The sequence below is a fragment of the Staurois parvus genome, unplaced genomic scaffold (genome assembly GCF_062004578.1).
Source record: "Staurois parvus isolate SC_StPar_1 unplaced genomic scaffold, SC_StPar_1.0 ptg000390l, whole genome shotgun sequence".
Classification (NCBI taxonomy): Eukaryota; Metazoa; Chordata; class Amphibia; order Anura; family Ranidae; genus Staurois; species Staurois parvus.
In genome coordinates, this window is record NW_028318186.1 from 5,018,388 (window position 1) to 5,040,808 (window position 22,421).

The following is a 22,421-nucleotide window of genomic DNA, read 5'->3' on the forward strand; positions in this document are numbered from 1 at the left end:
CACCTAGAGATATTGACCTATATGGAAAAATAGGTCTTAATGCTCCTTCCCCATTAAGGGGTGAAGTACCTCCTGGGCACTTCAGGAATGATCACCATACTGCTTCCTGAATGGTTCCTCAGGACCACTAAAGCAACCAATTTCTTCCCAGTGGGTAACTCTTCAACATATAGCTCTAAAAAAAATAAAGACCATATTGGCACTTTCCACTATATTAAATTCACTTTTTATTATTGCACTAGCATATTATAGTGCACTACAAACTGGTGCATTACAGTAGAGGCCACCCTAAAAGCAATTTCCCCCTTAAAGTGGAATGTTACCCATAACAACTTGATATAAAATGTTCTTTAGCAAGGAACATACATGCCATATTAATAATTATGCTACCAAAATCAGTGTGTGCTGTAAATTGCCTCCAGCATTGCTCCTTCTCTGGGCACAGTGCCAAAATAGAGAGCAACTGAACATGTTCAGAGCAGGGTGATCCAGTGTATTACTGGATTTTTAAACAGTATAAGCATTTATTTTTAATGTTTTACGTAGCTATTCCTGCAAAAGAGGCCATCCTGAAGTGATCCAACAGGACTAAATTTTCTGACTAAAGTTCCACTTTAAGAGAATTTCAGATCAACAGCCTCCAGTATGTAGCTATTCATCCACTTCCAGGTATACGTGATGACTTTATAGGCTCTGCCCCTACATGGTGTATCTAGTCATGTGACTTTTTTTTTTAAGTTTATTTATATATTGTATAGATTCAACATTGTGAAACAAATTCCAGGGTTTTTTTTTTTTTTTTAAATACGTTTTGGGTGCACAATTGTTTTATGCAGCTGTACAGCACTTAAATAGTAAAAATGTTTTGTGCGGATGTGGGAACACATGTAAGCGCAGGCAGCAGCTTATTGAAAGTAGTGATGGGCTTCAAGTTCAAGTTGACATTGTAAGCTGCCCTACAATGCACTGCGCCCTGACAGTGCATTGTGATTCACCACAGGTCAGGTGCCATGCTTCGGCAAATCACAGCGCATGATGACATCACAAGGGGGCAGAGGTAACCCTTCCGCCTTGTGACATACAGTATTTAAGAACTGTCATCCCGGTGAAGCTGTCAGATGACTGGAGCCAGCATTGAGAGCGGAGCAGGGTTTTCTTTTTTGTTTCGAGTCGGCAGTGGCATCGTGATTGTTATTGGATCTACTTCGGGGGAACATTTAAAGTTTTTGTTTTTAATAAATGACTTGTCAAAGACTGTCTCCTGTCATTGTTTACTACACTTTTCTTTTTTTGTGAATGGGTAGCGGTAGCATGTACCATATTCACATGGGGGGGCTTGTTAAAGGGGGCTTCCAGATTCCGATAAGCCCCCCACCCGCAGACCCCCACAAACACTGGTCTTAGTTGTGGGGAAGAGGCCCTTGTCCCCATCAATATGGGGACAAGGTGCTTTGGGAGGGGAGCCCTCCCCCCCAAAGCACCCCCCCATGTTGAAAGCATGTGGCCTGGTATGGTTCAGGAAGGGCGGCGCTCACTCGGCCCTCTCTTTCTTGACCTGCTGGGCTGCATGCTCAGATAAGGGTCTGGTATGGACATTTAGAAAAAAAAATTGGTGTGGGGATTCCCCTCAAAATCCATACTAGACCCAAAGGGCTTTGTATGGATGGGAGGGGGGACCTCACGCCTTTTTGAAAAAAATTTTTTATTGTCGGGCAATACCAACAATTCTTTTGACATTCAGCTTTTAGCAGGGAACCTTGCTGACAGCTGAAAAATTAAAGAAAGTTTCACTACTAAAATACCGCATGACTTAATAATATAACTCATGCAGTATTTTAGTAGCTGAGCAGTATTTTACCACATATTTAGATGCAGTAAGATACCATTCAGTAAATTGTCCCTGTTCGAGGTTCACAGTTGAACTTTCGGACTGGTCAACCGTGAACTGAACAGGGGGGTGTTCGGCCCATCACTAATTGAAGGCTATATTATGTGTTTTTTGTCTTATATAATTGTGCAGAGGGTATTTTCATTATCAATAATTGGCTTCTGTTACCATCAATGTATCTGAGTGCAGGATGATTGGGATGGTCAAATTGTTCCTTTTATAAATTGTTAACTGAACAAAGTAGTAATTAGATGAACTAACTAAAAATACATCTCATTTTTCACCTTCAATGTCTACTTTTTGCTCTGAGAGATCCAGATCAGAAGAAAGTCTGTGCAGATGCACATCACTTCAATGTCACAAGGTATTTCATTTTACCTTTATATTTTATACAAAAAGTTTGAATATAATGTTCTTATGAATAATATTACTGGCTCTGTTTTATTCATTTGTTTCTCAGCTTGCCATATTTAGCAAATTCCACATGAATGCATTAAAACGGCATTAAAGTCATAATGTAAGGAACACTAAATCTACCCCCACCCCAATTCTAAACCTATTCTAACACTTTAAGGAAAAGGTGTGTATGACAGGGGCGGACTGACAACTCATGGGGCCCCTGGGCAATAGGGGATCATGGGGCCCCTGTGTCCTTGCCCAAACTCAAAAAAGCCTATGAAAAAGGTACCAGGGGCATCTCATGGGGCCCCCTACTGACCCCGGGCCCTCGGGCAGTGCCCAAGTTTTCAAATGGTCAGTCCGCCCCTGGTGTATGATCACCTATTCTGAAACCGCTTGGCGGCATCTGTGTGCAGAGAGAAAGCTGACAACTGATTGAAATTCTTGGGAAATTATGTCACCCATAAACTTACTATGGGTCATCCATTGTCAGCTGTGCCAACTGCACACAGAAATCACCACTGACAGCTGATGCTGGGACAGGACTGGAGAGGCTTCAGAATTGGTAAGTATACACATAGTTCTTTACAGGGTTAGACAAAATAGGTTTAGAATGTAAAAAGGGGCACAATTTATTTGTGCATACTTGCTTGGGATTGCTTCTGTCTTTTCCCCGAATTTTTTTGTTCTCAAAATTAATGGCTGTAAATGGATATTCAATTTTGGTGCACTGTCTCTTTAAATATTTCTGCTTATCTGGACTTTTCTGCTTACTTGGAATTTTCTGGATTTAATCTGACTCAGTATATGAAGAGTCCACTGCCCAGGAATTCTTGCTGTTGGTCAGTGGAAGCAAAGGAGCTATAATACTTTCCTTTGCCTTATCTGACCATGAAGATGCTCGTCAAAAGGATGCTTGAGAAGGTGGTGGCCAGTGCTGAAGAGGAATGGCTGCAGCAGTGTTTAACAGAGGCACATGAATAGTGGCAAGATGCAGAGGGGGAAGCTGGCGTGTCCAAGCCCTGAAGACCCACCAGTCCTGTGGCAGTGAGGTGATACAGCAGTGGACGAGAGGCGCTAGTCCCACCATCTGTGGCGCAGTCCACCTCCTGTCAGGAAAGACCAGTAGCTGTGTGTCAAGTAGGCAGCAACAGCCAGGCTATGAAGGCAGTGTTCTTGCGCCCCCTTCTGTTCAACCTGGTGTATTTAGTCATGTTATGCTCAGTAATTTAATGGCATCCCTTTTTTAATTTAGCTAGTTTTTTGCAATAAGTCTGGGGCGCCTTCTGTTAACCCCTCTACTGTGTAGTCCTCTACTGCTCCTTCTGTTAACCCTTCTAAATGTGTTAGTGCAATAGTTTCTAAAGCCTCCATTAACCCTTCCTCTGTCTCCTGATGCTAACACAGTTAAAACATCTGTACCGGAGACCTCTCTTCCGAAGAATTTTTTCCAGCATCCACAAGAAATTGGCAGAGCTGGGGAGAGGACAAAAGATGCAGGCCTATACCTAGGTCTTTTCACAATTAGCTTCAGTCATTTTGTTTTTTAGTTAGCATTTTTGGAGAAAGAAACACCCAGACAAGTGTTGTGGATTGTTTCAACACCTGGAGAATGTGCTAGAAGCTTATAGAAATTTTGGTGGTTTAGGTTAGTTTTAGCATGATGAGTCCTTTAGACAGAAAATATCTATTAATCCAATCTTAAACTGGGGTATGGACATGGGCATCTGGCTTAATTTAATCGTAACCCAGAAAGCTTCTACGTCTAAGCAATTGCCTCCTAATAGCAATGTTTCTCCTTACAAAAAGGGCTTCTGCTATGCACTCAATGAAAGTGGTAAATATGCACCAATGGTTGGACCTGTACCCAAATCAGAAGATAGCACAATTCTTAATTGGTGTTTTTTCATATGGTTTTAAACTTCCGGTATTTTTCGCTGTAGGTTGTAATATTGTGGGTTGTGAACAATTTGAATGCAGCTGTTGAGTACCCTGAAGTTGCTAGGAAAAAAAAACATCCTGAAGGCCGCATTGCAGGCCCTTTTTATCCCCGTCCTTTAAAAATTTTAGCATTTCCCCTGTAGGAGTAGTTCTTAAGAAAGAGTCTAACTCTTTTAGAATAAGTCACCATCTTTCATTTCCAAAAGGATGCTAATTCTTTCATTTGTTTTTATTTGTTAAAGTTATTAGTGTTTATTCTTATGAGTCATTTTTGGAATTCCACTTGCTGAGGAGAAAAAACGTTTCCTCCTTCATAATTGTAGTTCCTTAGTATTCATATAGACACTGCTTTGATGGAATTTAGATTGCCATTGGATAAGACTTCAAAGGCTAAGTGTTTAATCAATTTTATGATTAGGTGAAAGAAGGTGTTGTTAAAAGAGATTGTCTTTTTTTTAGATATTTTGGCCTTTGCCTGCAGAATAATGCTAGTTGGCAGATTTTTTTTGAGAAGACTTTATTTAGCCACTGCAAATTTTAAATCCCTGTTTTCCCACATTAGGTTGAGTAGTGAACTTAAAAATGTTTTGTTAATTTGGTCTCAGTTTTTGTCTTTTCAGACATTCTTATGTTTTTTGGGCACAGCATTGTTCCGACAATTTGAAATTGAATCCAGAATTTTTCACCATATTGTGGAAAGGAGACAGAGGTCTCCATTGGTCTAATTTATATTAACTTTCTCAGTTGTATTTCATTTGGACTTCCCTTTGTATATTGATTAGACATCTTGAAGGTAATGATGTGGGTCATATGAGAACTCTAGATTTGATTTACAAGAATAAGCGTGATCTTCATCATTTTAAAATGGCATCTGCAAATGCAACAGTTGTTTATTCTGAAATAGTTTTTAGGTTAATATTGTTATTTTGTCCCAGGTTCAAAGATTTTGAGAAAATTAGAAGGTATATCCACCATTCTATTGAAAAATGAATTCCTCTTATAGGTGGGTTCTCCTTTCATCATTTTGACTTAGGAGATATTCCTGGCCTTTACAGGCAAGATATTATCTACCTTTCCACTATAGGCCTGGATAATTTCAATTTAGGGTTGCAGAATATTGTTGAAATGGCTGAGGGTTTGGGGTAGGCCACTCCATTTTTTTTATGTAGTTTAATTTGCTTGCGTCCTTATTAGAGATGAGCGAATTATTCAAAAATTCGATTCGGCTGATTCGCCGAATTTCAGGAAGAAATTTGATTCGATGCGAATTTATTCGCTACGAAGTTAACTTATAAAAAGGGTTTCTAGGCTTCAGAGAGCCTTTAAATTAGTGCAGAACACTGTACCTTTAATTTAAATGCCCTTGGAGATGAGGAAGGAGAAGGAGAAGGATGAGAAGAAGGAGAAGGAGAAGGATGAGAAGAAGGAGAAGGATGAGAAGAAGGAGAAGGAGAAGGATGAGAAGAAGGAGAAGGAGAAGGAGAAGGATGAGAAGAAGGAGAAGGAGAAGGATGAGAAGATGGAGAAGGAGAAGGATGAGAAGAAGGAGAAGGAGAAGGATGAGAAGAAGGAGAAGGAGAAGGATGAGAAGAAGGAGAAGGAGAAGGATGAGAAGAAGGAGAAGGAGAAGGATGAGAAGAAGGAGAAGGATGAGAAGAAGGAGAAGGATGAGAAGAAGGATGAGAAGAAGGAGAAGGATGAGAAGAAGGATGAGAAGAAGGAGAAGGATGAGAAGAAGAAGGATGAGAAGAAGAAGGATGAGAAGAAGGAGAAGGATGAGAAGAAGAAGAAGGATGAGAAGAAGGAGAAGGATGAGAAGAAGAAGAAGGATGAGAAGAAGAAGAAGGATGAGAAGAAGGAGAATTCCAAGCCGGCAAAAAGTGTATCTGCAGAGCTTCGCTATTTCTTAGCGGAGCTCTGCAGATACACTTAGCGGAGCTCTGCAGATACACTTTTTGCCGGCTTGGAATTCTTCTTATTTTCATCCTACTTCTTCTTCTTCTTCTTCTTCTTCTTCTTCTTCTTCTTCTTCATCCTCATCCTCTTCTTCTTCTTCTGAGGATGAGGATGCGGATGAAGAAGAAGAAGAAGAAGTAGGATGAAAATAAGAAGAATTCCAAGCCGGCAAAAAGTGTATCTGCAGAGCTCCTCTAAGTGTATCTGCAGATACACTTAGCGGAGCTTTGCAGATAGATACAGCGGTTGAAACATAGGCTATGTTTTAACCGCTGTATGGAGTGAATGTCAGAGAACTGTCAGAAATAGGCTATTTCTGACAGTTCTCTGACATTCACTCCATACAGCGGTTGAAACATAGCCTATGTTTCAACCGCTGTATCTATCTGCAGAGCTCCGCTAAGTGTATCTGCAGAGCTCCGCTATTTCTGACAGTTCTGTGACATTCCCTGCATACAGCGGTTGAAACATTGTATCTATTTGTTTCCATTTATGGAAACAAATAGATACAATGTTTCAACCGCTGTATGGAGGGAATGTCACAGAACTGTCAGAAATAGGCTATTTCTGACAGTTCTGTGACATTCACTCCATACAGCGGTTGAAACATTGTATCTATTTGTTTCCATTTATGGAAACAAATAGATACAATGTTTCAACCGCTGTATGGAGGGAATGTCACAGAACTGTCAGAAATAGCCTATTTCTGACAGTTCTGTGACATTCCCTCCATACAGCGGTTGAAACATTGTATCTATTTGTTTCCATTTATGGAAACAAATAGATACAATGTTTCAACCGCTGTATGGAGTGAATGTCACAGAACTGTCAGAAATAGCGGAGCTCTGCAGATACACTTAGCGGAGCTCTGCAGATACACTTTTTGCCGGCTTGGAATTCTTCTTATTTTCATCCTACTTCTTCTTCTTCTTCCTCTTCATCCTCATCCTCATCCTCTTCTTCTTCTTCTGAGGATGAGGATGAAGAAGAAGAAGAAGAAGTAGGATGAAAATAAGAATAATTCCAAGCCGGCAAAAAGTGTATCTGCAGAGCTCCTCTATTCTGCAGATACACTTAGAGGAGCTCTGCAGATACACTTTTTGCCGACTTGGAATTCTTCTTATTTTCATCCTACTTCTTCTTCTTCTTCTTCTTCTTCATCCTCATCCTCAGAAGAAGAAGAAGAGGATGAGGATGAGGATGAAGAGGAAGAAGAAGAAGAAGTAGGATGAAAATAAGAAGAATTCCAAGCCGGCAAAAAGTGTATCTGCAGAGCTCCTCTATTCTGCAGATACACTTAGAGGAGCTCTGCAGATACACTTTTTGCCGGCTTGGAATTCTTCTTATTTTCATCCTACTTCTTCTTCTTCTTCCTCTTCATCCTCATCCTCATCCTCTTCTTCTTCTTCTGAGGATGAGGATGAAGAAGAAGAAGAAGAAGTAGGATGAAAATAAGAATAATTCCAAGCCGGCAAAAAGTGTATCTGCAGAGCTCCTCTATTCTGCAGATACACTTAGAGGAGCTCTGCAGATACACTTTTTGCCGACTTGGAATTCTTCTTATTTTCATCCTACTTCTTCTTCTTCTTCTTCTTCTTCATCCTCATCCTCAGAAGAAGAAGAAGAGGATGAGGATGAGGATGAAGAGGAAGAAGAAGAAGAAGTAGGATGAAAATAAGAAGAATTCCAAGCCGGCAAAAAGTGTATCTGCAGAGCTCCTCTATTCTGCAGATACACTTAGAGGAGCTCTGCAGATACACTTTTTGCCGGCTTGGAATTCTTCTTATTTTCATCCTACTTCTTCTTCTTCTTCTTCTTCTTCTTCATCCTCATCCTCAGAAGAAGAAGAAGAGGATGAGGATGAGGATTAAGAGGAAGAAGAAGAAGAAGTAGGATGAAAATAAGAATAATTCCAAGCCGGCAAAAAGTGTATCTGCAGAGCTCCTCTAAGTGTATCTGCAGAATAGAGGAGCTCTGCAGATACACTTTTTGCCGGCTTGGAATTATTCTTATTTTCATCCTACTTCTTCTTCTTCATCCTCATCCTCATCCTCAGACGAAGAAGAAGAGGATGAGGATGAAGAAGAGGAAGAAGAAGAAGAAGTAGGATGAAAATAAGAATTCCAAACCGGCAAAAAGTGTATCTGCAGAGTTCCTCTATTTCTGACAGTTCTCTGACAGCTCCTTCACATGTACAGCGGTTGAAACATTGTATCTGTTTCCGAATAAAAACATCTGTATCCTAAATGGAAACAAATAGATACAATGTTTCAACCGCTGTACATGTGAAGGAACTGTCAGAAATAGCGGAGCTCTCTGCAGGGACACTTTTGCTGGCTGATCGGGAAAAATCCGATTCGCGCACCCGAAGTAGGCTAATATTCGGATTCGACGCGAATCAAATTTTTCCTGAAATTCGTATCGAATTCCACTTCGCCTGGTTCGATTCGCTCATCTCTAGTCCTTATGGCTAAGAAATCTTGGAAGTGATATCTTCTATTTAATGTAGATGAAGTGTTCTTTAAAGATTTTATTTTATTTAAAAGCCAATAAAAGTGTTGTGGCCAATTTATGTCAAAATTATTGTGTGGTGTCCTTTTTATTAAGGCAACAGTTGTGTTTGGAGAGGTAGGACAAATTGGTGTGGACTGCATTCCCATGGGGGTGGGAGTAGGTTTAGTGTTAAGTTATGGCTGGAATTCCACTTTAATTAAATAACAGTTCCACAAAATGTAGAACATATGTATTCATTTATTTTACTGTACACTGAGCCATCTGCATCCTTAAAAGGAATGTGTTACATACAATCTAATAAGGTATATCTGAAAAGATCATTGAAGTTGATGACTAGGGATGAGCTGAGCATACCAGAGTTTGGTTCATGGGGGTTTTGTTGAACTGTACTGAAGTTTCAGCATTAATCTGAACCCTATTAAAGTCAAAGGGAGACAAATTGTAAAAAATAATTCTAGACATTCTTAAGGCTAATAGGCAAGGGATTGTCAAACAAAGGGCTTGGAAAGTGGGGGAGTGCCAGGTGGGACATGCACGAATGCAAATAAAAGATTAGTTTTTTTTTTCCTAAATAACATGCCTGGGGGTTGCCCTAAACCTGCCTGTGAAGAGACACACCTTCACAATGTATGCAAGCAAAAGTGACATTCACATAAAATCCCACTTAAATTGCCAGTAAACCTTTCCCAGGTGGGTTTCCTTGGTTTGGATTCCCTTAATCTATACCAGACCCTTATCCTAGCTGCTTTGGTATGGATTGTAAGGGAGAGTCCACAAAAAAGGAAAAAAAAGTCACCCTGCATCCTGGCAGCTGAAGAGGCGGTAAGGGCTGCGTGCTTGCATTTTTCAACCAATAACATAATCAGTTGTAGGGCGTTGGCAGCTGCAGGGCCATTGGATGATATAGTCTACCATAACAACCAATGACCTGTTGAGTCATGTATGGATTTGAAGTATGGACTCTATGCAAAAAAACAAGAAAAAAGCAAGGGGTTGACTCCCCAATCCTTACCAGACCCATCCTAGCAGCTGAAGATGCTGTGAGGACTGAGTGCTTTGGTCCTTCCAACTGTCATCATCATCCATCATCATCTATAATGTACCATAACAACCAATGACCTGTTGGGCCTGGTATGGATTTTAAGTGTGGATTTCTTCCAAAAAAAACAACCTTCCTGAACCATACCACACCATATGTCCTCAGCCAGGCAAGGGATAAGGTGCTTACAAGGGAAGCTCCCTTGCAAGCACCTTATTCCTATGTTAATGAGGAACAGCCTCATCCTCCAACCTTCACCCCCCACTCCTACAATGTAAATGATGTCATCAAGCAATGCAGATCTTCATCAAATGATGAGCAATGATCCAGATGACCTAGCGAAAGAAAAGTACAGTGACTATGCACAACAATCTGATCTTGACGAACTCCATATCCCATATGACAGCTTCCAACTGAATGTAATCAATGGGCCTGAGAGCTGTCTGACATCCTCACCATATTTGGTCAGTGATGCCTGTCCGCTTGTTTACAAGGCAACAGTATAGTGGTTGCTAAGATGCCGGCAGCCACCAACATTTTACTGACCAATGATACTGTGCAACCTGCACAACAGGAAATAATTACTTAGCTGGCAGTAGTAAAATTACCAATAAATTAATGACTTCCTGCTTTAAGAGCAGCATGATGTTGATATTCAGGCTGACAAACCAGTTAAACTGTTTGGTTGCTCCATAAATGTTAAACATACAAACACACATCAATACATCCTTGTCATTTATGCACAAGCAAACCTAAATCATTTGAGTGCTGATGTGATATGATATCTGAACCAATATGGTAATGGCCTTCTGGTAGAAAATAAAAGAGGTAATGTCTGAGGGAGTGCTGTGATCTCTCTTGGAAGATTATTAATACTACTAACTGGTGGGCATACTTTGCATACTGAAATGAATGATTGCATTTTTAGTGAACTTAGCCCTAAGCTGTCCTAAAAAATACGACTATAGGAAAAAAGAGAGGCATGGCATAACTTATTCATTACTTGCCTTATGTATTTTTTGTTTATCTAGTTTCCTTTTAGGTATTATATTTTCTCATGGTGACAATTGGAAAGTGATGAGACGGTTTACTATTTCAACACTAAGAGATTTTGGGATGGGGAAGAAAACCATTGAAAACAAGATTAATGAAGAGTGTGAATATTTGGTGAAGAAGTTTAAATCTTTTGGAGGTTTGTCTCTTGTAAATTCTTTTGACAAACAGCAATAAAAACGGGACAGGAGGTTTTTTTTTTAATTTTTCAAATACAAAAGAGTGCTCCCACCCATTAAAATTAATATACACCAATATCATACTTTCTTACCTCCCCACCTCCCGCATATTCCCATCCACAAAATTACCCCGGTCCATATCTTACTTAACTTAAACAACTTCATTTTATCTCCTACTGTATTTATCTGTCCTTATCTGTATCCCTTTCCTTATCTCACCCATTTTCACTCTTCATGTACTTCATCAAGTTTTCTCTAAATCTTTCTCCTCCTAACTCCCGATCCATTGCAAATATCTCTTAGATGTTTTAAATTCTAGCCAGCAACCCCACACTATCTCCAGTTCTTCCTTTTTATCTTCCACTACATGACACAGCTCCTCCATCCTAAAGATATTTTCCACTCTAATTAACCAATCCTTCATTCTAGGTGGTTCCAATAGTTGCCAGAACTTTGGGATTAGGCCCTTGGCTGCACTAAGCAGATTATATAATATCCCATTTTTACTGTTAGTAGCTACAGACTCTAAAAAAAATAAACACATCCACAGATCTCTTTGTATAATATTCCCACTGATTTCCTGAATGCCCTGAATTATTTCCTTCCAATACTCTTGTATTTTTGGGCAGTCCCACCAAATGTGTGCCATTGCGCCTTTTTTTCACAACCTCTCCAACACGGAGATGATGCATCGACCTGCTGCCTGCTGCACCACACTCGGTGTAATATACCATCTTGTCAGACATTTATAGTTCATTTCTACTGTGCTCATATCTGTCACCTCATGTATACAATTAATTATTTTATTCCATTGTTGTACCTCTAATTTTGTTCCAAGCTACCTTTCCCATTTTTCTGAAAAAAATCCCGGAAAGACCAACTCCCGCCTTACCTTACTTGCTAGCTGCATAAATATTCTCTTTTTCCGTAGAGCTGACTAATCCTTTTAAAACAAAAACCTTTACTATCACTTTAAAGGGTGTAGTCAGCAGTCACAACACACTGGGGTTGATATATGAATGCAAATAGACTGTGCACTTTGCAAGTAACTGTGTAGCTGCTCTACAATAGACTGTGCAGTTGCTCCAGAGCTTAGGAAATGAGCTGAAGCTCTGATGACTTTTATCATCCAATCATGTGCAAGCAAAAATATGTTTTTATTTTTCTTGATTGTGCATTTTTTTCCTCATTTACTAAGCTCTGAAGCAACTATACTTGCAGAGTGCAACTGCACTTGCAAAGTATACAGTCTACTTGCCTTTCATAAATCAATCCCTCTTATGCATTCACACAGTGAGTTTTATGCTAGCAGCTGGAGTACACAGTACTGTTTAACTCAGTGTGCAGGTGGAGCTGTAGGCTCCTTTGCATATTTATTTGTCTTTTCTTTGGTGCTCTGTTTACAGTGTCCAATAGCTCAAGATCAAATTTAACAAGTAGCAGTTCAATGAATCAGAAGAATAAATCCTCCATCTCACTTTTCAGAGTTTTAACCAAAGAGTTGAATTTGAGAGTTTCTGCTGTACTTGTTGTTTAGAAAACACTTATTCTTTCTTACCCCATTGTCATAGGTATAAATGTGATACATCTTCGTAAAATAACGATTTTATATAACTTAATTTTAAAGTGTAAATATAAAAAAAATTTAAATCAAAATTATTAGGGTGTTTTTAGAAAAAATGTAATTCTGACTACAGATTATTATACCTTATGAAAAGTGTTTTAATCATACTATTTATTCCAATCCTAATACTTATTATAATTTCAGGAAAACCATTTGAAAACACCATGATAATGAATGCTGCTGTGGCCAATATCATTGTGTCCATTTTACTGGGCAATCGCTTTAACTATGAAGAGCCAGTATTCCTGAGATTAATGAGTTTAATAAATGAAAACATAAGACTACTTGCATCACCCATGGTCATGGTAAATTGATTCAAATTTTTGACATTTATAATGGAGCAGTGTCGATGTTGCCTTGTACATCAGAGTATACAAAAGTAGAGTGGTGCAATATAGAGCGTATATTGCTCTATACACCACTCTAATGTATAGACTGTCCTTAGCACAGATTGGAGTGGTGAGAAGTGTAGCAGATTTAAGTGTACATTATACTGTCAATACTGTCTATAACTGGGTTTCTCAACCAGGGTTCAGTGGAACTCTAGGGTTCCTCTAGAGGTTGCTAGAGGTTCCTTGATCGATGAGAAATTTCTGCCTCTCTGATAAGTTCCCGCTGACACCATTGATCTTTTTAGCTATCTCTAAAGGTGTAATTCTTCCCAGTAACCACAAGTATAAGGAGCATTCTTCCCACTGATTATCACACTGATGTATTATGAGTTGTAGATTTAGTCATTTTTAGCAGTAGTTCCCTGAGACTTGAAAGTTATCTTAGGGGTTCCTCTGTCTCGAAAAGGTTGAGAGACTGGTCTATGGAGAGATGTAGAATACTGGATACACCGCAGAGTGTGCAGACTGCAGCAGTGTGGAATAAATAATGTATAGTATTCTATACAGGATGAAGAAGTTTAACAACTTTGACACTGGACATTTTCACCCCCTTCCTGCCCAGGCCAATTTTTAGCTTTCAGCACACTTTGAATGACAATTGAACAGTTATGTAACATTGCACCAGTATTACATTTTTATCATATTTTTTAAGACCGATTATAGCTTTATTTTGGAGGGTTTTTTTATTTTTTGCTAAACAGACAAAAAAATATTTTAAAAAAAAAAATATTTTTCTTAGTTTCTGGTATAGAATCAAGTAATTTTTCTTCACCGATGTGCGCTGATAGGGGCTGCAAAAAAGTGCATTTCTTAATTTTCCAAACAATTGTAACAAAACATTACAACTTTAATGCCTCTTACTAAAAACCGCAAACTGTCCACTTTCCAAAAAGGGGTAATTATGAGGGTATTTGTACTGTCCTGGCATTTCAGGGCCTCAAGAAATTAGATAGGTAGTCGGTACAACAGGAATGATACATTTTAAAATATATATACCATAGATTGTAGACTGTATAACTTTCACACAAACTAATTAATATACACTCATTGGGATTTTTTTTGCCAAAGACATAGCAGAATTTGGCCTAAATATATGAAGAAATTAGATTTTTTAAACATTTTTTTTAATTGGATATGTTTCATAACAGAAAATAGAAACTATTGTTTGTTTTCAAACTTTTTGTTTTTTTTTCCGTTTATATCATAAAATATAAAAAAAAACCATGGTGATCAAATACCATAAAAAAACCCTCTATTTGTGTGAAAAAAATGATATAACTTTAATGTGGGGTACAGTGCTGCCTGTCTGCACAATTGTCAGTTAAAGTAACACAGTGCTGAATAGCAACAAATGCCAGTCATGAAGAGGGTAAAACCTTCGACGAGTGTGAATAGCAGTGGTGGAAATTTGCTGATTCCGAATGCTGATTTTGCCACTTGTAAGTGGCTAGCTTTCGCCACCGAGCCTGAACACTTTAATGCCAGGCAGCTGCAGCTATCCGTGGCTGTTTGCACAGAAAGGGATTACCTGTGCTGGATGCTGCTGGACACACACAAAGCTAGCCATTCACAGGTGGCAAACACAGAAATGTGAATCAGAAGAATCCTGCTGCTGCTGCCATTTGCACCATGGCAAGCCGCCTGTGCAAATGTAGCTTAACTTGGTAAATTATCCACAAAATTGGGAAATTCATATGAAATGTCCTCCAACTGTGTTTTCCACCACCACCTTTGCACATTTTTAACATGGTCTCCAGATCTATCATAGGAAAACATTATCTTGATAGCAATACCCTTTTATTTCAAAGATCTCTTTTCCATCATTCCAACTCAGTCTTCATATCTCAATGTGGGAGGGATACACAGTAAACGTAAAAACACTCCAATAACGTAATACTGCTTTATTAAGAAAATTATAAAAACATGTAATTATGGTATGTATATGTTATAAAAGTGCAGCAATCACTATGATAAACAGCATGAAAGCATTGGAAGACTGTCATCTCCGTAGGGTTCCATCGCAACATGAAAGCTTTAGCTACCTTGAGTTCTATTAACAGTAAATCCCGAGCTTGTCCTCATACTCAGAATAGATACTGGGAACCAACAGAATAATATCACCTTCTAAACCTCACTCTATGCATTTCACTGAATGACTTCATCAGGATTGTAAACAAGATGCATCATCACAGTACTACTATATACCAGCCACAAGCAATTAACTTCTTCACTATTAGCAGCAATTGACATGAGCACTTCAGTACATCTGACTGGCTCCTTGTGTTGCTTCCCCCTTTTTTAGCTCTGCTCTGCAAGAGGCTGATGCCAAGTCACATTCAAGTCGCTTAAACAGTTTTGTGTTAAAATTACATTCATTTATGTGTTGATGACTGCAGAGCTGCTTTTATTTGTGTGTGGGATATTAAAGTTACCAATTCTCCTTCTCCTTTTTTTATTCACGTTTTCTTTCCACTATTTCACCTTTTTTCTTTTTTGTCTCCTCCAGTTGTACAATACCTATCAATCTGTGATGCGATGGATACCAGGAAGTCATAAAACTGTGGATCGAAATCTCATTGAGATGCGTCGGTTCATTACAGGAACCTTCACCAAGTACAAGGATCAGTTGGATGTTAATGATCAAAGAAATCTCATTGATGCCTTCTTTGTCAAGCAGCAAGAGGTTAGTGAATATTTGTTAAAGAAGAATTCCAGGAAAGACATATTTTTTTTTCCCCTGTAGTTTGGCTGTGGCCACATTTCAAGGGTTAACTGCTTGTTTTTGTCTAGGGTTGAGGAGAGCAAGATGTACTTGCCGAGTCTGCTGATCCTCTGAGCACAAGATAGGTCTCTGTCGCTCCCCCCCCCCCACATGCTAGTAGTCTTGTGAATGGACCGTTCCTGACTCTGGATATGAGGACAGCAGGAACAGTCCACCACTGGACATGGGGGGGTGCTATTTTCCAAGAGAATCGAAGGATCAGGTAATTATTACCTTTCGGTGTGCCCCTGGGCAAAACAAGCAGTTAACCTATGCAGTGCGGGCACAGCTCCATTACATGAGAGAAAAAACATTTTCATGGAGTTCTGCTTTAATATTGTGTAGTCATTCTGAATAAAGTGTGTTCATGTGTGTTTGTGTGTGTATTGATCTGCAATCATTGTTCTGAAAAGTGGTAACAATAAAGGGTGAAAAAGGCATATTTAGTTCATCGCTACAATATGGTATAAATATGAAGTGGAGTTTCCTCATTTCTGCTGGATCAACAAACTTCATTACTACGTCTTTCAGAACTAGCAGTACGTGTCTTCATATTTATACTATGTTGGCCTCTGTGGAAGTGATGTCTCCCAGAGACCTGGACACCCACAGCTGTGATGGCTTAAGATCACTATTGTGTGTATTGACACATTGCTGCAATACATGTTAATTTCCTGTGTCTTATGCATTTAGTGACCCAGAAAATACTAGAATATATCTATTGATATCAAATTCTCAACTTAACCTCATCTTTTGACTTAACGCAATGGACACACATGTCCACTCACTCCAAAGGTAACACCCTTGACCTTGTACACCTCTGTGTACAACAGTTCACTCTCATCCACACTGGATGCACTTTGTCCCCTAAATACACAAACAATCAGGCCCTGACCGTTACAACCCTGCAAACTGATAAGACCAGAAATCTCTAGAGACGTTGTGCTCTTGGTTGAATGTGGCTGTTAGGGATCCGGGTATGACCAGAAATGTGTGGACTGACACAGGGAAGTAGCTTCAGGAACACAGGCATAGTCAGGCTGGAGAGGTGGAATGGTCAGGCAGGCCGTAAGGTACTGTCAGGTGCCGCCTGGCGGTGTCTATAGCAGCCCACAGCACGGATTTCCTCAGGGCACGGGGTCTAAGTTCCAGCCTGCTATTCACCTGGGCCCCTGATGGTGGGGATGGACTTGGTGCAGACTGGAACCAGGTCGCGACCTATAAGTGCGTCCGGCTGTGGTAGAGAGTACTGGCAGGGGAGTGCAGGAACAGAGCCTGATGATAAGAGGCAGGCAGACTTACTAAAGGTGATCCGTGCGGGATGGATGGATCGTCGGGTGAAGTAAGCGTAGTCAGACAGGCCGGGTCGGTATCGTGCGGGCAACGTGGTACAGGAGGAGCAAGCAGAGAATGGTCGGGGTCACAAGCCAGGTTCAGCAGGTAGCGGGCAGCGCGGTACCGAGGATCAGGCAGAAGGATGGTCAGGCAAGCCAGGGGTTCAACAGGAGACGGTCTGCAGAGGTCAGGATCAAAGCATGGTCAGCAACGAGGCAGGAACACAGGATACCAGGTACAGGGGCTCATGGGAAACATACATCAAGGCCCTGATCACAGGCCTGGTCGTTCCTTAAATACACTTCCTGCAATCAGCTTCAGGTGTTGGCTGACTGCAGGAGTGAGCTTCTGGCTGCTGAGAGCACCCGCTGGTCAGCCCTGGTACTGCAGCCCACACGGCAGGTGAGTCCCACCACCAGTGCTGAGTCCATTCCTGACAGTGGCATAATACCAAATCCCTGCAAGACTTCACCCTGTATAAATTTGCCCTCCTAAAATACCATTCCTCCCTCCATACTGTCAAACTTTGTGTCTTTTTGTAATACCTTATCATCCAGTCCTCATCGGTCCTTTGTTACTTTTAACTTCCTGCTTTGTCCTCCACCTCCTTTATCCACTAACTCACTCACTGCCAAGAGATTGCCAGTCAATTCAAAGACAAGATTGATGCAATACGTGAGGACACATCCACTATACAGATATCTTCCCCACTTAACATACCTTGTCCAACAGTACAGTCAACACTTTCCTCTTTTGTCCTGGCTACTACTGAAGAGGTTACCAAACTGTTCACAGATGCCCACCTAACCAATTGTCCCTTGGATTCTGTTCCCCCACAACTACTACGGTCACCCTCTTCTTTTATCCTATGCTTTCTCACTCACATCTTCAATATCTCCCTCTCTCTACAGTCTGGCTTTTGCTCACAGCACTCCACAGAATCTGCCCTATTAAAACTCACTATTAAGAGTATGGCCACTACTCCATACTCTTACTACTAGACCTCTCTGTGGCCTCTGATACTGTTGACCACCCACTCCTTCTCAATAAACTCCATTGCCTTGGTCTCTGAGATTAAGCTCTATCCTGGTTCTCCTCCTTTCACAGTGGCCCTTCAGTTTTACCTATAACCCTCTCTCCTCCTCTCCACTTCCTCTTTCTGTAGGGGTCCCCCAAGGCTCTGTTCTTGGACCCTTTCTCTTCTCCATCCCCTCCACCTCTTTTGGTTACCTGATAACCTCTCATGGCTTTAAATACAACTTCTATGCTGGTGACACCCAAATCTATCTCTCTACTCCTCACTTCACTCCTTCAGTCTCCTCTCGCATTACTAACTGACATATTAGCATTGGTGTCGCACCACTTCCTTAAACGAAATATCTTTAAAACCCAGCTGATAATATTCCCTCCCACTTGATACTCCTACATGACTTTTCCATCAAGATCATTAATACAACTATCAGTCCCTCCCCTCATGCCAAAGTACTAGGTGTAATCCTAGACTCTGACCTAATCCAACTGCTGTCAAAAACTTGTAAACTTCCCCTAAATAACATCTCTAAAATTTGCCCCTTTTTAACCAATGAAACCACCAAGCACATAGTTCACTCCCTTGCTATCTCTCCCATCCTCTGGAACTCTCTACCTCAATCTGTCTGGCTATCCCCTACTAAGGCTACCTTTATGCTATCCCTGAAAGCTTATCTCTTCAGGGAAGCCTATCATGCCTCTGAATAGACATTTATCAATTCCATCAGTTCATCCCCCACAGTTATAACTAGAGATGAGCGAAGTATTCAAAAATTCGATTCGACTGATTCGGCGAATTCGTGGAAAAATTTCGATTCGAGTCGAATATATTCGCTGTGAATTTAACTTAACAAAGGGTGTTTCTAGGCTTCAGAGAGACTTAATATTAGTGCAGAACACTGTACCTTTAATTTAAATGCCCTTGGAGTCTGCTGGGGAAGAGAAATAATACTGTCAGTCAGTATGACATGCAGACGAGTGCCGTCGATCTTAGAATCACCGCACACTTCACTCATTTGGGCAGTCACGGGGCCAAAACCAGAGTGTGGAGCCACAGTGTGGCGGTGGAGGCAGCAGCAATGGGAGGCCATACAGCACCCTATGACAAAAATGGAAACCACCAGCAGTGTGAGGAGACCTGAAAGTGGCACATGGCAGAGTGTGGCGATAGAGACAGCAGCAATGGGAGGCCGTACAGGGACCCATGACACACTCTGGACCTGGCAGCAACATGAGGAGGCGGTACAGGGGCCCATGACAGATTACGGGCCTGGCAGCAGCATGAGGAGTCGGTACGGGGGCCCATGGCAGATTACGCGCCTGGCAGCAGCAATGGGAGGCCGTACAGGGACCCATGACACACTCTGGACCTGGCAGCAGCATGGGGAGGCGGTACAGGGGCCCATGACAGATTACGGGCCTGGCAGCAGCATGAGGAGTCGGTACGGGGGCACATGACACACTCTGGACCTGGCAGCAGCATGAGGAGGCGGTACAGGGGCGCATGACAGATTACGAGCCTGGCAGCAGCAACTTGGACAGGAGGACGTTCAGCTTCTGCACCGTCGGGTGCGTGCTCGCAAACTGTTGTCTCTTGGAAACGGATTCCAAGAAAGACTGCTGACGGAATCCGTGAAGAGGAGTAGCAGGAGAAGGAGCATCTGAACGAGCGGAATATGCCAACAAGCGACAACAGGGGCCCATGACAGATTACGGGCCTGGCAGCAGCATGAGGAGTCGGTACGGGGGCCCATGGCAGATTAGGGGCCTGGCAGCAGCTATGGGAGGCCCGTAATCTGCCAGCACCCTATGACAAAAAATGGAACCCACCAGCAGTGTGAGGAGACCTGAAAGTGGCACATGGCAGAGTGTGGCGATGGAGACAGCAGCAATGGGAGGCCGTACAGGGACCCATGAGAGACTCTGGACCTGGCAGCAGCATGAGGAGGCGGTATAGGGGCCCATGGCAGATTAGGGGCCTGGCAGCAGCTATGGGAGGCCCGTAATCTGCCAGCACCCTATGACAAAAAATGGAACACACCAGCAGTGTGAGGAGACCTGAAAGTGGCACATGTTTGGGGCATGATTCATGGCGGATTTAGTCAGTTGTGTCAGGAACTGGTGGTTTGAAATCCAGACTAATCCACGCATGATTCATTTTCACAAACGTGAGTCTCTCCACACTTTGGGTGGACAGTCGTGTCCTCCGCGGAGTTGCAATACCTCCTGCCGCACTAAACACGCGCTCCGATGCCACGCTACTGGCCGGGCATGACAGCCTTTCAAGGGCAAATTCAGCTAGTTGGGGCCAAAGGTCAAGTTTCGTTGCCCAGTAGTCAACGGGATTGTCTACCTCGGTTGGCAGGGTGCTGTCCAAGTAGGCCTAAGCCTGTTGTTTGAGGTCCTGCTCCAGGTCCACCTGATGCTGCTGCTGCTGCGGCTGGTTAGTAGTTTCCTCACTGCGCTGGTGAAGAAAGCTACTCATCATCGACTGCAGACTGAGGCAGCTGCTGCTGGTGGAGCTGCCACTGCTCCTACCACCCCACCCCTCCCCTGCTGCCATGGCAGCGGAACGCGAGCGCACAGGGCACACAGTGTCTGAGGATGGACGTTGGCGCAGACAGGCAGAGACCAGCTGACTACATAGGTGGTTTTTATAGTACGTTATTTTGGCCTCCCTCTCAGCAGGTGTGAAAAAGGCCACCATTTTTGAACGGTAGCGAGGGTCCAACAAGGTGGACAGCCAAAAGTCATCCCTCTGTCTGATGGTTATTATTCGGCTGTCGCTACGCAAGCAAGCGAGCATGCTATGGGCCATTTGTGCCAAGGAATGCGAGGGACTCCCTGCCTCCATCTCCACAGCATACTGCCACGGTGCGTCTGGGTCCTCTGTCTCCTCTTCCTCCTCCTCTACCAGATGCTCCTGCTCCTCCACTCCTGTCCGCTGAGTGGAAAAACCACCCATTTCACTCAATAATTCCTGAGCACCAATGTCCTCCTCTACCTCCTCCTCTTCTTCCTGTCCTGCCCCCACAGGGGTCATGTGGCGTTGAGATCTGTGCGCCACGTCTACCGCACCCTGACCAGCCATTGTTAACAGCATTTGTTCCAGGACGTGCAACAGAGGAATGACGTCGTTCATCCCATAGTCCTGCCGACTCACGAATAGCGTGGCCTCCTCAAAGGGCCTGAGCAAGCGCAGGTGTCACGCATGAGCTGCCAATGGCTGACATCTAAGTTACACAGGGAGTACCTTTATCCGCTTTTAACATCAGGAAATCTGTGATGGCCTTTTGCTGTTCGTAAAGGCGGTCTAACATATGTAGGGTTGAATTCCACCTTGTTGCAACGTCACAGCATGAGGAGTCGGTACGGGGGCCCATGGCAGATTACGGGCCTGGCAGCAGCAATGGGAGGCACGTAATCTGCCAGCACCCTATGTCAAAAAATTCAACACACCAGCAGTGTGTGAGGAGACCTGAAAGTGGCACATGGCAGAGTGTGGCGATGGAGACAGCAGCAATGGGAGGCCGTACAGGGACCCATGAGAGACTCTGGACCTGGCAGCAGCATGAGGAGGCGGTATATAGGGGCCTATGGCAGATTAGGGGCCTGGCAGCAGCTATAGGAGGCCCGTAATCTGCCAGCACCCTATGTCAAAAAATTCAACACACCAGCAGTGTGAAGAGACCTGAAAGTGGCACATGGCAGAGTGTGGCGATGGAGAAAGCAGCAATGGGAGGCCGTACAGGGACCCATGAGAGACTCTGGACTTGGCAGCAGCATGAGGAGGCGGTATAGGGGCCAATGGCAGATTAGGGGCCTGGCAGCAGCTATGGGAGGCCCGTAATCTGCCAGCACCCTATGTCAAAAAATTCAACACACCAGCAGTGGGAGGAGACCTGAAAGTGGCACATGGCATGAGACACTGTGGACCTGGCAGCAGCATGAGGAGGCGGTACAGGGGCCCATGGCAGATTAGGGGCCTGGCAGAAGCTATAGGAGGCCCGTAATCTGCCAGCACCCTATGTCAAAAAATTCAACACACCAGCAGTGTGAGGAGACCTGAAAGTGGCACATGGCAGAGTGTGGCGATGGAGACAGCAGCAATGGGAGGCCGTACAGGGACCCATGACAGACTCTGGACTTGGCAGCAGCATGAGGAGGCGGTATATAGGGGCCTATGGCAGATTAGGGGCCTGGCAGCAGCTATAGGAGGCCCGTAATCTGCCAGCACCCTATGTCAAAAAATTCAACACACCAGCAGTGGGAGGAGACCTGAAAGTGGCACATGGCAGAGTGTGGCGATGG

The 22,421-nt window shown here is 42.6% G+C and overlaps 1 protein-coding gene across 2 annotated transcripts in view; it reads left to right on the forward strand.

Moving 5' to 3' along the window:
- The window catches only part of LOC149455633 (cytochrome P450 2K1-like), a 76,958-nt gene that overhangs the window by 21,277 nt on the left and 33,260 nt on the right, over window positions 1-22,421 (forward strand). Inside the window, exons 4-7 of one of the 2 annotated variants that reach the window (XM_089686021.1) lie at window positions 2,207-2,252; window positions 10,769-10,929; window positions 12,738-12,898; window positions 15,492-15,668. In XM_089686021.1, coding sequence (XP_089542147.1) covers window positions 2,207-2,252; window positions 10,769-10,929; window positions 12,738-12,898; window positions 15,492-15,668 — 545 coding nt within the window. The remainder of the gene's footprint in view (window positions 1-2,206; window positions 2,253-10,768; window positions 10,930-12,737; window positions 12,899-15,491; window positions 15,669-22,421) is intronic. The other variant, XM_089686022.1, reaches the window with a different exon arrangement.